We start from the raw sequence: 16,970 nt of genomic DNA on the forward strand, positions 1-16,970 counted from the left end.
TTAATGCTTCATATACGATGATACTGTAATCCTAAAATCAGCTTAAAAGTCGCGCTAGTGTTTCTAAACGAGGTGATTATTTATTGCCGTGTGTGGCAAAATTATCAAAAATTCTTCGATAATCACTGCTTATTTTCAAACTCAAAGAGCTATCTGGCTGAGTTTCATACAGTGCAGAGGGATAACTATGATTTACCACTGTACCAAATTTCGTTTGCAAACAATCAGCCAAACACTTGCTATGGACGATTTTGTAAGAGCCAGTTTCATTAAACCTGCATAAATATTTGCGTAAATACACCTAGATTTGAAATACTCATAACTTGGCAACGAAAGGTACTATGACTCTCAAAATCAAGTATGAGGTGGGCAATAGATGCACGTTTAACGTGGTGGTGTTTAAAATTCGAAATCAACTTCGTAAGTGCTGTATCGGGTGTGATAAAAACTGTCCGGAGTTAGGAGCATGTGCAAAATTTACACATAGTTGAATATTGGAGTGCAGCTCTTCGACAGATGGAGATATTTTGATGAAACTTGCAGGACTGATGTACCATAGGATAGGCTTTATCACCATATTTTAAGGATTGAGAAATTCACTTGCATGGCGGAGATAGAGCACCGAAAACAAAAACTGTCCGAAGTTAGGCGCACTTACCTTAATATATATATATATATATACGATGTGTCTAGAGCTCCGGCAGCCGGAGGTGGTTTGCCAATGCTACAGCTCCGTCAGTTCATCACGTGCCATAGATATTAAGCGGGGCGTCGTATCAGTAGCCTTAGCACCAATAGTGCTGCGTACTTTCAGTTGAAGACCACCAATACTTCGTACTTGAGGCCAGCTTGATCCATTGAAGTGGAAGAAAGTACCGGAATAAAGCTAGCGGAGGACTGAAAAGTGACTGGTTTTCTACAGGGGAGCTGGAAAGTGTCCACTGGATTTTTAAGTCCGTGTTTTAAGTCAGATATAGGTACTCCTCATGAACAATGAAGTGTGGTGATCCACTTCAAATTAGCTACTGATCGTCATCATTAGTAACTACTCATGCAGTGCAAGTTGAAAAGTCTGGTTAACAAATCTTTTATTATTTTATTTATTATTAACACTTTACAGTGACCAGCACTGAAGGTTTACAGCAACATGTTCCTCTGAATGTAGAGGGAGCTTGCATGGTTAAATAGCTGCCAGACTAATTAAGCTAGGCTGAGTTGTGATCATTGGGTGAAACCAGATTATAGTATACTACTAGAGTTTGATGTATCAGTGTTGCTGCTATAAGACCATTCTCAAAACAAGGAGAATTTTAAGCCTTTCAAGATTAAATTTGAGGGTACTTTTGCTGGTTGAACATGCTATTTTAAAGGTCAACCTGCCTTAGAGACTTTTAAAGCTTGAAATTGAATTTAAGGACAAGTGAAAATTAATGTGTTACTTTAAAAACAGGATAATTTAAGACACCTGGGCTCTTGGATATCAAACTTAATAGTCAGTTCAGCACTACAAGTGTGAAAGTTAATGTGTTCGGTGCATGCAGTTTTAACCTGGGAAATATTTACATATTAAATATTTACATATTAGCTAGACTGTCTCAAGATCGAACTGATCTACATACAGTGTAATTGTCACTCACAATTTAAGGGGTGTATCTGAGATTTTGGGAAGGGTATTACATCTACATATTATAACATCAAGTTGCAGCTCTCCAACATGGAACAATTTCAAGTACTGCTCAAGTTCCCCTGTAGTCAAAAGATCAATATTTGAAATAGTGAAACCAACTTTTTAACAAATTCTCCACATCAAGAAAAATGGAGTCAACAGATCCGACTCCAAAGTTTTACATCCCAATTCTGTAAAGTGTCCACAAGTTCCATTGTATACACACATATCTACTGTATGCACACACCATGTCATTCTGTATATTGTCTATATACCAGGAAAGTGATTATTATTTTTAGTTGTCATTTACTGGCTGCACCTTTTATAGTACAGAATTGATCATTTGAACTATAACAGTACAGCAAAGAAGAAATTTCTTAAATTAATTAATGTTTGACTACTTCGTGAAATAATCTTGGGCTACCTATTGGTCAGCAGATTCTTCAAAGCATGAGCGGCATATCCATACTCTCTTCTTCGGTGATCTTTTGAGACCAACACAATTAAAGTGGTACCATACTAAGCAGCTTTCACAAACAATTGAATTCTGTTCATCGTCAATTATCTCCCTTGTGCATCTTCCACAATACCATGTGGGATTGGCTTGTATTACAGATACTACACTGTTAATAGCTGCCCATGCTTCCCGGGTGCAATACTTCCTGCACATATCTAAGCAGACATTTTCATCAGTGCATGATGATGAAACCATCTCAGGTCTCATTTCTACATCATCCTCTTCTATAATTCGGCTCCCATCTATGGCGTCCTTTGCAATTTGTAGATCAACAAACCAGGTTAAAATCACTAAAAATGAAAACATCTTCCAAGATCCACACAGGTTATTTAACATACATACCAAGTTCCTTTTGCTTAGCACCTTTGTATAGGAATGACACAGGCCTGCTTCCTCTGGACTTCTTTCTAGGGAGACCAATAACAGTCTTGTCAGCTCCTTTAGGTCTTCCTCTCTTTCGCATTTTACTAGGTAACCTAATACTTTGTAACTCTGTGGATGCAATCAGATTGTGATAAATGTTTTGCAAGTTTGTACCACAGTTCTAATACCACCCCTGGTAATTTACTGATTACACTATTTCACACACACACACAATTCACATACTATACACAAACATGCACACACACAACACATACTGTATTACCGTAAAACAGGAAAAGTTTGTCATCAAAAGATTTTCATCGCTGGCTGTATCGATGAAAATTAAAACAACGAATTATTGTTAACTATTATATGGATAATTCGTGTATACAAATATTAACGTATAGCTAGCTATTCCGTCAAAAGTGACAAAAATATGTAGCATAGAAATTTTAATAGATGAAAATTTTCTGCATTGAAATTTTCCTGATTTACGGTATATGTACACTTGCACAAAGCAAATGCAAGAATCAAACCCTTCAATTACCATACTACACACATCAAAACTACCTAGTGGACATTGGGAGTTGTAACATCAAATGGCTACCATCAAACCCTTCAACTACCATACTACACACATCAAAATTACCTAGTGGACACTGGGAGTTGTAACATCAAAAGGCTACCATCAAACCCTTCAACTACCATACTACACACATCAAAATTACCTAGTGGACACTGGGAGTTGTAACATCAAATGGCTACCATCAAACCCTTCAACTACCATACTACACACATCAAAATTACCTAGTGGACATTGGGAGTTGTAACATCAAATGGCTACCATCAAACCCTTCAACTACCATACTACGTACATCAACATTACCTAGTGGACACTGGGAGTTGTAACATCAAATGGCTACCATCAAACCCTTCAACTACCATACTACACACATCAAAATTACCTAGTGGACACTGGGAGTTGTAACATCAACTGGCTACCATCAAACCCTTCAATTACCATACTACACACATCAAAATTACCTAGTGGACACTGGGAGTTGTAACATCAAATGGCTACCATCAAACCCTTCAACTACCATACTACGTACATCAACATTACCTAGTGGACACTGGGAGTTGTAACATCAAATAGCTACCATCAAACCCTTCAACTACCATACTACGTACATCAACATTACCTAGTGGACACTGGGAGTTGTAACATCAAATGGCTACCATCAAACCCTTCAACTACCATACTACACACATCAACATTACCTAGTGGACACTGGGAGTTGTAACATCAAATGGCTACCAGGTGTTAACTCAGGAAGTAAATGCCAACTATTCATGCCGGGTGAAGGTTGGCTAACAATACCTTCAAGTGTGAGACATGATACAACCTCTTGTATTTTATTAGTCTTGCCCCAATAGGATTTGACTTTTAGCACCTGAGTAATGCAAAGTCATCAGGTCCCCATGAGCAGCTAAGTAATGTGAAGAAAATTTCTTGCTCAAGGAAACAACAGTAACTGCATAACCAGGTACTGAACCTAGAATGTTTTGACTATCAGGCAGGTGTTCTAGCCACTTGGCTCACGCACGCACGCACGCACGCACGCACGCACGCACGCACGCACGCACGCACGCACGCACGCACGCACGCACGCACACACACACCATTGCTTCTAGTTTGCACTGTGTCTACCAATGGTACAGGCAGCTGATATCCTATGCAAAATTTGAGTAAGTAGTCATTAAACTACAAAGTACCTTGATCATGATGATCATTCTTTTCAAGTAGGTGATTTTCTGTAGTGTTTACTTCACTATTTCTTGTACCATCACTTTCATTATCACCATGGCTGGTACTTGATCCACTACTATTACTACAAACAGCATTAGATTGTGTCGTACATGTACCTATCAAAAGAGTTCATTGCATAAGTGCTGAAAATGTTTGTCAGTCCACACTCACCAGCATTCTCAACAGCTTGACTGCCTTCATTCCTAGCATTCTGATTAGCACTGTGACCTTCACTGACACAACCAACAAGGGATTGACTTGCAGTAACAGCAACAGTTTCTCTTTGGTCACTGCAGTGCTGATCTTGAGCTGCATAAATGTCATAAAAATATTAACAAATACGGGTGATTACATACCTGCACAAAGAATTGCATCCCTTCCAGATGCCCATATATCTCTCAAGGTCTGTAGCAAAGTGTACCTTCTTGTGAATTCAGTCATGCCAACCTCGGAAGAAAGAGAAGCTAACTCCACAGCAACAATATGGCTTTTATGGTATTTCTGGTGCTGTGTTAAACATGACCATTGTGGTCCATGCCCAATACTTGAAATCTGTACATACAATTATAGTGAATTTTATAGCTGTATAATCATATACTACTCACACTGCTTGAAGCCTCAACTGTTAATTTTGATTTTTTATAGTAAGCATCTCTCATATAATCCTTTGTCCAACGTTCCGCAAGAAGTAAGGGAGTAAATAAAGGGTGTTTCGTTCTTTCTCGCACAGCAAAAATATGACGACAAGGGAGGTTGGTGGTGTTCCAAAATGCACAGTGGCATCCGTTGACTGTCACCTTCAAAATCCCTTCCGATGATGTAATATGGCATTCTCGATCATGTTCTGAGACTATGGTGATCTTCCTCCGCAATGAAAGCTGCTTGGATACATAATTTAATGCATAAGGTGTGAGAACTGAGGAGTATTCAATTTCTACAGGATCTTTCATATCAATCCTTTTCTTCACCATAGCCATCAATGTGCAGTGATCCCTCTCATTCCGTAAAGTTGACAGCAGGGCACAAAAGTGTTCAAAAAAATGCATGAGTGTGCTGTACCTGTACAATGATTTATAATTTAAATTAGGATATTACATAAAATATACATATATAATTTTGTATTCATCTATCCATGAGCAAGAACACAAGAGGTATATATTAGGGATGTGCTGGTTGAGGCATGCAAACTGAGTAATTAAACAGTATAAGAATAGGTATAAGTGATCATGGTACATACATTGATGAGAAATGTTGAAATCATTGCAATCATACTACCGTGCAATGATTTGCACTAGTACAGTATACAGTACATGGTAATAAGCAAGTACACTTATATAATATTTCTTAGTTATCATTCTTTCCCTAACTTGGATAATAATTACAACAGAGTGAAACCGTCTAGAAAAGTCCCTATAACATGGTGAGCCATGGTAGTTACTCATACAGTAAATGATCCACACGTATAATCACAATAGATATGTTTTAATGTTTAGCCCTTGAATATGAATTGTGTATCATACATTATGCGGTATACTGTGCTTTATATTAGGGAACATGGAGAGTTAGCCAAAAATATCATCCAAAAATCATCTTCACAATACCATCCTGTCGCCTTGGCAGTATTGGTTAGGTATAACCAAGCCCAAAAGTGCCTTCAGAATGTTTCCAATAGATTTTTAAAATTTTTTGTTTAATGCAATTTTCTACTGCCTGTCTGCCTGCCTGATGCCTTCAGACAAGTGCAACTCGATAATAGCTAGCTATTTTATTCAATGTTGCTTTAGCTTGACAGATGCACCACAGTATGTACAATGTACACATCATGGATTTACCTTTGTCCTCCTTTGTGTCCCATTTCTTTTTGTTAACAGCCGAAGGTATCAATTTGTGATAACAAGGTGTTGATTGTGGTAGCGCAATGGCTTCCATACAATTGTAAACAGGAATCATCCGTATTTTCCATGGTTACTGGATTGATTGCAGAGGCACTTCTACTGTTTTTTGTTTGTAGCACTGTGAAATGAGCTGAAAATAGCTGAAAGAAAAGTGTAATGGTTTCAAGACAATAATTTATAGTTGGGGCACATTTTCAGTCATAAACATTACCTCTGGCGAAAATGTAAACAAACAAGTACATATATAAGAGTTTTAAAGTTTGACTAGGGATCATACAGTAGTAAAAAAAGTAGGGAACAAGGGAGGTTGCCTACACCTGCAAATATGTTAGTGAACATTTATTCTTGTATCCATGACTGAATTATGGATTAAATGTCCATTAGTTTATCTGCAAGTGTAGGTGACCTCCTACTGTTTTCTATGATCCCTAATTGAATTTACAATTCTTAATTTTCCCTTATACTTGTCTAGGTATGCATTCAAGCATGCAGATACCTTGCACAAACACTCTTCACTTTAGCGTTGATACTCTCTAATCTGTTGTTTGTCCTCTCGCCCAGGGTGAAGGCTGTGTTCTTAAAACATTCTACCCATTCCTCTTGAATGGGATGCCAATTATCATTGTAGTAAGTAAAAACTGTGGTGAGACCAGCAAGTCATAAATCCTATAATAACAACACCTTGAAGTCACATAACATACCTACATGCATAATACACATGATACAATAGTGTTATGAACCTCTTCGAAATTTGACTGATTTAAAATTGGTCACCCAGATTTAATACTACAAATTTAGATAGGCCCATTTTGAAATACGTTAGCCTAACCCTTTTTAAAACTCGCTTATAGGTGAGTTGTACATGTGTAGTTAACTAGCTCTTTTTATCTAGCTGGAACCCTTTTAAGCCAACTATTAAGCAGATACTTATTGTCTTCTCTTAATTGCCGTAGAAATCAAGAAATGGTAACCACGCCTCTTAATAAGCTATTGTGTAGCTCACTCAGTATAAGTAACCAGATGATATTTAATAAAGCATTCACAAATCAGTGAAAAATGTCATAAACTGAAATGCGTAATACATCACTAGATTTGCCTTTTCATGGAGAATATCCTTGCTTCATTTTTGTACCACAAAGGAAACGTAAGTTATGTTGTAAAATGTAAGTTTATCGTACCTTGATGAATACCTCAATTCACAGCAATGTTGCAAATTTTGCTTTCTAGTGCTGTAACTCCAAAAGTACATAGTACTGACCAGAAAAGACTGCAACTTTAACACCCCATTGTTTATTCTCTCTAAACAACAAAGTAGTTGTAAAATCAAGCAAGTCGGGTTTTCACTCAGCAGGTCACATATACATGATTGAGCCATGTGTACAGTGAGTATGGTTTTAATACAGATGCATGACTACAATAAGAGCACATCAGCTATTTACACTGATGAAGTGGTAACAACTTATGTATCACACATTCTTGCTTACTTCATAGTGCTGATTGTAGTCTGACTCAGACCTAGAATATGCAAATTTTAACAAAATTTCCAAAGCATGATCTCTTTCTCCAGCTCTGATTCCCATTTTGTCACAAGTAATTTCTCGTCTAAAACTTCGTAACACATGAAATAAACAAAGCTGTAAACAAATACCAGGAAACTCTTTTGCAAAAACAGCTCTCTCACTGCAATCTTTGTCTGAGATTAAAACTCTTGAGGAGGCCCAAGCTGGATTGTGAGACTTGAAAACTTGTATCATTTTTCCCACTGACTCCTCAGTTTCCAAAACTGTAACAAAGGCACACACAATTTCACTTTGACCATTTCCGTCAACCACCATCATCAAGTACACGGGCATCCTCAATTCTGTTAATTTATATGTTGCATCCACCAGTAAAACTTCTGGGAAAGCAGAAAAGGTTGATTTCATAATGCCGTCTTGAAAAACAATACCAACAAGATTCTTGTCTTCATCACACAGAAATTCAACTGTTGATCCTGGAAGAAATAGCTCTAAAGAGCACTTCAAGTATGTACACGGGTACATAAGTTCTACATATTAGGGTTGAAACTGATCTTGATGACCCACTGACCCCTATAGTAATTTTGGAACTAACCCTAAAACCAAGGTATGGATCAAGAGCTACATTTTATGATACATAGCAGCAGTTATATCTAATATCAAATATTGAACAAAACATTATACACTTGTACAAATCAGCGTTGAATCAGGGTCGAGTCACCCGGGTCACATTCTGAGCTGGTTTACAGAATATCCACATCTGACCCAAATTGGATCACATGTGACATTAATCATTTAGTTTGGTGACATGGGAATTGATGCATCATGGTGTATCATGGTCTGAGCTCTTTATTGAGTCACATTCACTATGTAGCATAGATAATATTTTTCTATTACTGCATGTCTGTAGGCATACGTGGAGCCATGCCCCACTAATCCATTATATATCATACAACTCAATGGGAAACACAGTGATTGTATAAGTCTTTGCCAGCTTTTTTTGTGGGGCATGCCCACTTATTGGAAATGTGTGATATTGCCCATAGGTGATGAACCTACTTATTTAGCCAAACCAATACCAATTATTTTACTGACTGATCATTATTATAGCTCATGCTATATAGCTAGAAATTTTAATACTTATACTAGTGGGGTGCCCAAAATATAGCTAGAAGTTTTAGATATAAATAGTGAACATGAACACCTTGGGTTACTTCCAGGTCATCTGAATCAGTAGTAGTGACCTGATTTCAATGTTGCCATAAATAGTACATTATTCCAAACCAGATAAGTATTTATTGATGAACTACTTCAACAATATAATCGCAATAAGTGGGTGTGGCTCCAAGGCCTACAGAGAGCAGCATGTAAATCTTGCTGTTCGAGATATCATCCAAAACTTATTAGAAACTAATTCCGTGTTTCATCACACAGTCCCATTCTTGAGTTATTGATTACAAATGTTATGTTCCCCCTATATACAAGGCACCTATAATGACTAATCTGTCAGCACTACCCTGTGAAAAGGGGTGGAGCAATAGGCTGCTTGCATACAGTCATTATTTGTGATCTAATTTTAGAAAACCGTCAATATCCGCACAATTTAAATGCATTTTATTTGTTCTTTGTTTTCTACAGGGACAGGGGGATGTACTAGCCAAGTTTCAGCTTCCTAAGTTAAGCAGCGTTGGAAATACAGCACTAGACAGCCGGACGAGCAAATAATTTGATATGTACAGAAGCTATCGAGAAAAGAATCTACAGGCGCTTACATAAACCATCATAACTTACTGATACAACGATGTACGGAATTTAATCTTGGCTCATTGTGTTCGCCATGAATTTGTGCATCCACCAAGGTATAGTTTTTTTCCCCAGGCATGCTTCTTTGTTCGAGAAGGAAGGCAAATTCACTGAAAAACAATCGTCAGTAAATTCTTTCATCACCGCAATGTAAACAAACGTCTGTAACTTTGGAATCCTTTCGTGTATGTAGATGAAACAAATATTTTTGTACTCCCTATGGACAGGCGAACACGATGATTCCCAGGATTTATCCATTGGCGGCTTAATTCACCCACCAGCGAGACGATGAGATGATAAAAACTTGCATAATTTTTTTTCTGGAGCTTGCGTTTTTTACCCATAGTTTTTAAATGTGTTTTGTTACAAAAGTGCTGTTGTGCGTATATCGACGGTTTTCCAAAATTCGGTCACATTTTTACTAATCATTCATTCTGCATGAAACCCCACCAGTGGCACACTTACATTGCCATCCACCTAAACCAATGCAGTGATAAAACTTGATTGATACGTCATTCATGTTATCCGATATTTTGTAAATGTGACCTACTTGACACAAACATTATGGCTCAGTTGACCTGGAAAATCCAAATAACTCTTGATTTTTAACCCTGCTATATACAGCACTGTACATATGGCATGCAAAAAGCACTCACACTTGTGGCGTTCAGTGTGTGTGTGTGTGTGTGTATGTGTGTGTGTGTGTGTGTGTGTGTGTGTGTGTGTGTGTGTGTGTGTGTGTGTGTGTGTGTGTGTGTGTGTGTGTGTGTGTGTGTGTGTGTGTGTGTGTGTGTGTAGGCATGTGCAGATGTGTGGGACTTGCAAAAGCAATAATTGCAGCAGTTAATTTGAATAAAAATCCAAAAAATACGTACTATAGCATATAATTGATGGTATCTTCCAAGCTTGTTTCTTGGATTACACGTCACTGCAACAGGTTTACAGCCATAACATGATGAGTATACTACTTCTAACCACTGGATTTCAAACTAGTTTCAAGTGCAGGGGTTATTTATTTCTTTTAAGGCTTTACAGCACAAGTGCAACTGAAGGTTTGTAGGACACCTGGTCCTACAGCCTGTTTAAGATGTTATATTAAGTGTATTTGAAAAGTTGCAGAAAGGAGAAAAATCCATGACTGTACCTGGGAAGCCCGGCAGCCTTGAATCTGCATCTTATATCAGTTCAAGCACTCTTCAAGATTGTGTTCAGAGGTTAGCATAACTGCCATTGATATTGTTTTAAGACAACTACACATGCAGTTAAGTAGTGCATATATACATATTTAAGGCAAGTTTCTAGTCCATTAGTAAGTCAGTTTCCAGTCTGTTAGAGGAGATATAGAAGGGTGCTTACACACCCGTCTATTACTTCTGCATTCAAGTATGCATGCACATAATATATATTATGCAAGTGCATATGAGATAACTATGTTATGTGCTCAAAGAAGTACTGCTGCTATATAAGACCGGATCTGCATTTTTAACTCCATTTTAATTACATATTTATCTACATAGGAATGGTCAACCAAAGTTTCAGCCTGTGAACTAAGAACGTTCAAAGAAAACTGGTAAAAACAGAAAGATTGATTTGTACAGTGACAAAATGGAACTTGAAAATAAATTACATGTGCCTAGTTCAACAGTCACAACTTACGAGTACAATCAACATGACTTTCACTGTTACTTTCTCATAAAATTAATAAGTAATTTATGCCTTTCAGCACTACAAGGGTAAAATTTGAAAAAAGTGAGAGTGAATGGCTTATTGAACATGGAGCATACTAATACTCATATCTTTGGGAACATTGATGATAGTAAACAAAGATTTTTAAACTTTGGGAAATATGTTTTTGCACTTAGCACCTTTCTTCATCATGAAAACAAGTGTTCAATAAATTTACACAATTTTTATTGTTCACAAATATTTCACCCATTGTATCAATTTAATACTGTAAAATTAGGTTTATGCGAAAATGTGGAATACTTGCAATGCACAATAAATAAAATATTTGGTGATGTACATTACTCAGTTACACAAAATGTTTTACCTTCTATTGCCTTCAGATAAGAAGACAATTTTTCCAAATCATTTCCATCCATTTTCCATATTGAGTGCTTTATATTGCTGATATCTTTTAGGGGTAACAATCTTCCCAGTTGATTGTGATAGGTGCTGCTGAAGTAGCTTATTGTTCACCCTTAATTTTAACAATTCAGCAGCTTCATTCCGTTCAGATGGTGTCAACTTACGTTGTCGGGGTAAATGATCATAAATAGCCTGTTAGAAAAAAAAATTACATGTACACACATATTAGAAATAGCCCAATGCATGATGTAATTAATTTCTAGCATACTGTACCTTGCTGACTTCATGATTGTGAGTATTGCAGACGTCTGTGATCTCCAGGTACTGGCCATCTTCACTTAAGTTAAGCTTTATACAAGCTTTGCAATTCTGCTTAATCGTGCTGCACATAATATTATACGTAGCATCATCAGCTAAATAAGTTTCGACCACTTAGTTGCTATACCTGTGACAAGGTCTCTGGCCAGATCCTTTGCTGTGGAACCAAGATTGCACGTAAGGTGCAAAGAATAATAATGTAATTTTTCATTTGCTTTCTGTATTCTCTTCGGTGCTCTTTTCCGAGCAGCATCCAGCGTCCGCGAGTCAGTGTAGGCTAACTGGACATTATTCCTATTCCCTTGTTGGTACGCAGTAATCTTCTCCTTCAGCTGCTCGTAAGACGAAAACTTCTCACCAAGAACAAAGTTTACGCTGTCACACTCCTCTTCAACAGTCCCTAACACTCCCTCCCGCTCAGAGTCACTTTCTTCCATTTAAACCATACAGCACGATACAGGTACAGGCGACAGGCGGCCCAGTCTATAGTTCAACTGAAATACCGCGTGTTGAAGTATCACATCACGTGATGGAGTGACGGAGCTGTAGCATTGGCAAACCACCTCCGGCTGCCGGAGCTCTAGAAACACCGATATATATATACTAAGGAGAGTATCCTACTCTCATATACCCCTGTAGAAAGGCGTATCGTGAAGTTATGATGTAACGACAAGATGTTGTGGTTTGTGACGTACAGGAAGCCGTAAAAGTGCAAGAATCGTTAGCACCGAGGTTAGCACCGTTTCACACTTGCGACGCTCAGGATAGCCGTATTCGCGAATGGCCTAGTAAGAAACGCCTACGAAGCGGTCTTAACCCATGAAGGAACGATTGTAGTTGGGTGAGAAACGCTTAGAGCTGGAGTTAATTTGGTTGCTAGCGACGTTGGTAGGCATGCGTTCAATCGATACCATGTTCAACTAATGACATCATTAATTATACAAAGAAAAACGGGCGAACTCAGAAGTGTTACGTCATAACTTCACGATACGCCTTTCTACAGGGGTATATGAGAGTAGGATACTCTCCTTAGTATATATATTATGAACTCTTGATAATATCTAAGTGGCGAAGAATCCCGCCAAAATGGACTAATAGAATACCACAATCGAGTCCATACTAACAGACCTAGGAGGCCTAGACGCGCGATCCTATTTCTCGATGATGCCTGCTGCCTACGCCAGCCTAGTACTCTAGCTAGTAATGATGTTCTAGTGGTCAGACCGCTTTTTTCCGCAAGGCGCTTATCGATTGGAAATTATAAGCGCCTGCTCCGAAAAAGGGTCTTATCATAGGTAATAGACACCCCATACTGGTAGGGGTGTCTATTATCTATGGTCTTATCTATGGTTAGCATAGGCAACTGGTTTCTAACACCCCCAACCCAATAGGGTGTTAATGAATCCCAACAAGCCTTCGCCGGCTCACAAACTTTCAATATTCGAATTTTTTTTTTTTTTGACTTAAGTTTCTCATGTTTTAAAGGTGTTAGATAGCTGACTTGTTGAGGAAGACTCCGTGTTTTCAGCTGAATTATGGCTGTTGCAGGTAGGAGCTGTGCAAACTTACACCATCCTTACAAACTCTGCAGTGGAATTTATTGTTTAGAAAAGACAGTGTGTATTTTGGATCCTGATACTTTTACGTTCAACACCCTTTTTGATTTGTGATCGCCTAATTAAAAAGCGTCATCTCTTTCTGTCTTTCAGCAGGCATAAGGTCAGGCTTTATGTAAACTGGAGTGTCAAGTTTGGATTCCAATCGGTAGGTGCCAAGCAGAGAAAAGCAGTTTGGCCACGTGAGACTATTGATATTCCACCTAGCCAGGTTCATAGGAGTTGGTAGAGTATCACAACCAACAGCTGTCCTTCTTGCTACATGCTGGTTGTGATATTCTACCAACTCCTATGAACCTGGCTAGGTGGAACATCATTACTGACTAGCCTATATGTGCCCTTTGTCAAACTCCCCAACCCACAACAAACCATAACTTGACTGGATGTCCTGTTGCTCTTGATCAAGGCATAGATTACACATATAGCTAATAATCCGAGGGGTAGCCAATGCCCACGCAAAACCCCAACACAGTGTACAAGAGTCTCAATATTTACTTATGTACAGTGTGTATTTCAAAAATATTTCTGTATTTAAAAATATTTGTAAATGCAATATAATTCTAATTTCAATTTTTATCATGACGTTTTACCTAGAGTTTTTGCTAAAACTTGTGCAGGAAAAACTTCAGAAGAGGCACAGATATACTTTGCACCGTCAATTGAATCATTATTGAACTCGTGAACAGAGTGCACATGTGCATGTGAGTATATGTGTGAGTTCCAGTTTGATGCAGGACCCTGCTATTCTTGTCTGACAAATTGGTACACTATCTGAGAAATCCAATTAGAAATCCATTAAATATTTAGAAATCCTAAATCTCAAACCACATACAAATAGGCTGTTTTCGTCTGAGAGTTTCAAGACGTTGGCTACCCCTCAATATAATCTATGATCAAGGAGGCATGATTCAGTCCTACAGGTTCTCGTTCACAGACTTCAACAACTCTTACCTGACATTTTAAATTCTACATATATGCTGACCTTCCAGGATATCTTGCTAGTGTCTGCCCTCCAATCACCATTCCAACCAATTTTTCCTCGACCCTTAGCAGATCTGACTTGGTGTTGGTTTCCAATAATTCCATCTGTTTGTTTGAACTAACTATCCCCACCAATACCCAGCAACATCTTTTGGCTGTTAGAGCTCGGAAGGAAGATTGGTACAGCTGTTTACAACCTGACCTTCAACTTTCTGGCTTATCTGTTATCTCATTTCCATTGAGATTGATTGTTTAGGCCATTTTATGCCAGACACAATTGCCCAAGTGGCCAATGCTTGTGAAGTAACAAATTAAAGAAAACCATATATATCTGATCCCTGTTGAGCAGGCTGCTCGCATTGCTGTCTCCTGTTCATACAGGATTTTTAATTCTAGCGCCTCCCTGGACTGGTTTGCTAAACTGAACTTTTCTGCATGCTATAATTATTATTTTTGTATTGTAATTTAATATTGTATGTCTTGCCAAGACTCCTGTACTGTCCACCCAGTGCATGGTACCCCTGAGTCTAGACCCCTGTATATACTTATATTATTATATTGTCTTAACAAAATAAGACGTGTCTCTCTATGGGAATATGGAGTAAGTTAGTGGACCAGGTAATAATGGCTGGTTACCTGGTAATGAAAAGGTTCCAGGATCAACTTGAACTTGAAGGTGAGCGAGTACCTTTGTATACTGTGACTGTTTTATTGTTGGATGTCACCAGGATTTTTCCTGCATTTTTTTTTCAAGTTTCTGACTCCTCTGCTACACAGGGTTTTTGTAGCCCCCCCTTTCAGGGGTAGTAATAAATCAATGCACCTATATAGATGTTATGTCCCTACTCCCCCAGTATGGGCAGGTTGGGGATCTGACAATTCCATGCAGCAAATGCCCCACTAGATGCTCCCTGCTGGAATACAGTAAATTGACATGAAATCATTGCCATTAGGTACAAAATGAAAAAGATAAATTATTGCAGTGACAAATGTCCACATCTGGGGGATATTTTGCTGGTACATTCCTGGTAAATTCCCCCTGTTTAGCCTTTACTGGGAATTACAAATGATAGGTGTATACTATAATGCATGTGGCCAGTTTCAGTTGAATGCAGAGGTAAGCCTGCCTAACTAAACTGCCAGCTGTCTGTGCATCGAATCACCTAGTGTGGTTTCCTTTGGCATTCAACATAGTTTCACTCTGGAGGATATGATGGGATGATTGATCTTTGTATTGTCAAATATGCACATAACTTTGTACACAGTCCACAAATTCAAATACATGTTTTGGGTGGCTGCCTCAGTACTATAGTGCTCTCAGTCACAGGGCCATACCATCACAATAAGGTTTTGCATTTTGAGTTTTCTGCTGGAACATGTGATCTTGTTGTGTGCTATCTTTTACATACCTGGAATGCAATACCTGGAATGCCTCCAGGTAATAACATCCCCTAGTACATTGCGTACCCATTGCACGGAACTTCCAATTTCTTATTGAAAAGCCCAAGGATATATGTTAAAAATTGTCCATGAAAAATTTGCTTCCATATACATAATATTATGGGATTGTTGGCAAGTCTGCAATGTTTCTGTTTTACATTGCTCAACCTCAAAAATATTGCCCCTTGAAATATTTAGACTATGGTATATGGTCCATCAAATTGAGTATATTAGGCCACTGTTTACCATCATCACTAATATAGCATCCCTTAAAACTGTATTAGCCTATTTACATAGGGAATGAAGAGAACTTGACCCAACGTTGTAAATATTTTCTTAGTTTCTCCATCTCTATGTAGCTCTTCATTGAGAATGTCGATATTCTTGGTAACAAACTTCCCAGAAAATTGTTTATCACTGTGGTATATTTTTATTTTTATGTGTATTTTTATAATTTCTCACCTTTGGGGTAATATAATATTGCTCCACTTGAGGTAGTATGTATATAACCTTGATATAATTAATTTCCTGTATCAATACATGTCACTTTCACTGGTACCTGCCCCTACATGTAGGACTTCTTGGGGAACACTGCAAGAGTATTGTAGGTATTGTTAGTGAGGGCTAAGATACATGCTATGGGATACTGCATACCGTATCTATTGCCTACACGATACGCCTAGCTTGACAGTAAACTGTGGTTGAAAACTACATGTGCTGGCGTGGGGGATATTGTTTTAGTGTAATTCATCTAAAGTTTACACTACAAGATCCTTTACAATATCAACTGCAAAACCATAAGAGAAAATGTAGTTACGCATTGGTGTTAGAGATAAAATACTGTATGGGACTTGTTAAACCTTGTACTAAAGTACTATAAGTAATGAATAGTACTCTTACAAAATGTGTAGCAATTACTGCATGAAACAATACCTATCATGCATCTAAAAGTTAGG

General features: G+C 38.1%; 1 protein-coding gene across 2 annotated transcripts; it reads right to left on the reverse strand.

Moving 5' to 3' along the window:
- Positions 1-1,781: 1,781 nt before the first annotated feature.
- On the reverse strand, positions 1,782-11,830 carry LOC136264475 (uncharacterized). Of its 2 annotated transcripts, XM_066059227.1 has the most exons (9): positions 11,622-11,830; positions 7,736-8,244; positions 6,748-6,917; positions 4,962-5,415; positions 4,713-4,908; positions 4,528-4,665; positions 4,323-4,472; positions 2,526-2,675; positions 1,783-2,473 (listed from the first exon to the last, which is right to left on the reverse strand). In XM_066059227.1, the coding sequence occupies exons 4-9, from the start codon at positions 5,400-5,402 to the stop codon at positions 2,091-2,093; spliced, it is 1,458 nt and encodes a 485-aa protein (XP_065915299.1). In that variant the 5' UTR covers positions 5,403-5,415; positions 6,748-6,917; positions 7,736-8,244; positions 11,622-11,830; the 3' UTR covers positions 1,783-2,090. The 2 variants fall into 2 exon arrangements, with proteins under 2 accessions (XP_065915298.1, XP_065915299.1); XM_066059226.1 differs by lacking the exons at positions 6,748-6,917; positions 7,736-8,244; positions 11,622-11,830 and adding an exon at positions 6,189-6,532 and having other exon boundaries at positions 1,782-2,473.
- Positions 11,831-16,970: the final 5,140 nt, after the last annotated feature.

Source organism: Dysidea avara, chromosome 8 (assembly GCF_963678975.1).
Source record: "Dysidea avara chromosome 8, odDysAvar1.4, whole genome shotgun sequence".
Classification (NCBI taxonomy): domain Eukaryota; kingdom Metazoa; phylum Porifera; class Demospongiae; order Dictyoceratida; family Dysideidae; genus Dysidea; species Dysidea avara.

Coding starts and splice junctions, on each gene's coding strand:
- LOC136264475 (XM_066059226.1), bottom strand. CDS start 6,211: ATGGGACACAAAGGAGGACAAAG. Junction 4,473..4,527: donor TCAAGCTGTTGAGAATGCTG/GTGAGTGTGGAC, acceptor CTCTTTTGATAG/GTACATGTACGACACAATCT. Junction 2,474..2,525: donor TGCTAAGCAAAAGGAACTTG/GTATGTATGTTA, acceptor TTTCATTTTTAG/TGATTTTAACCTGGTTTGTT.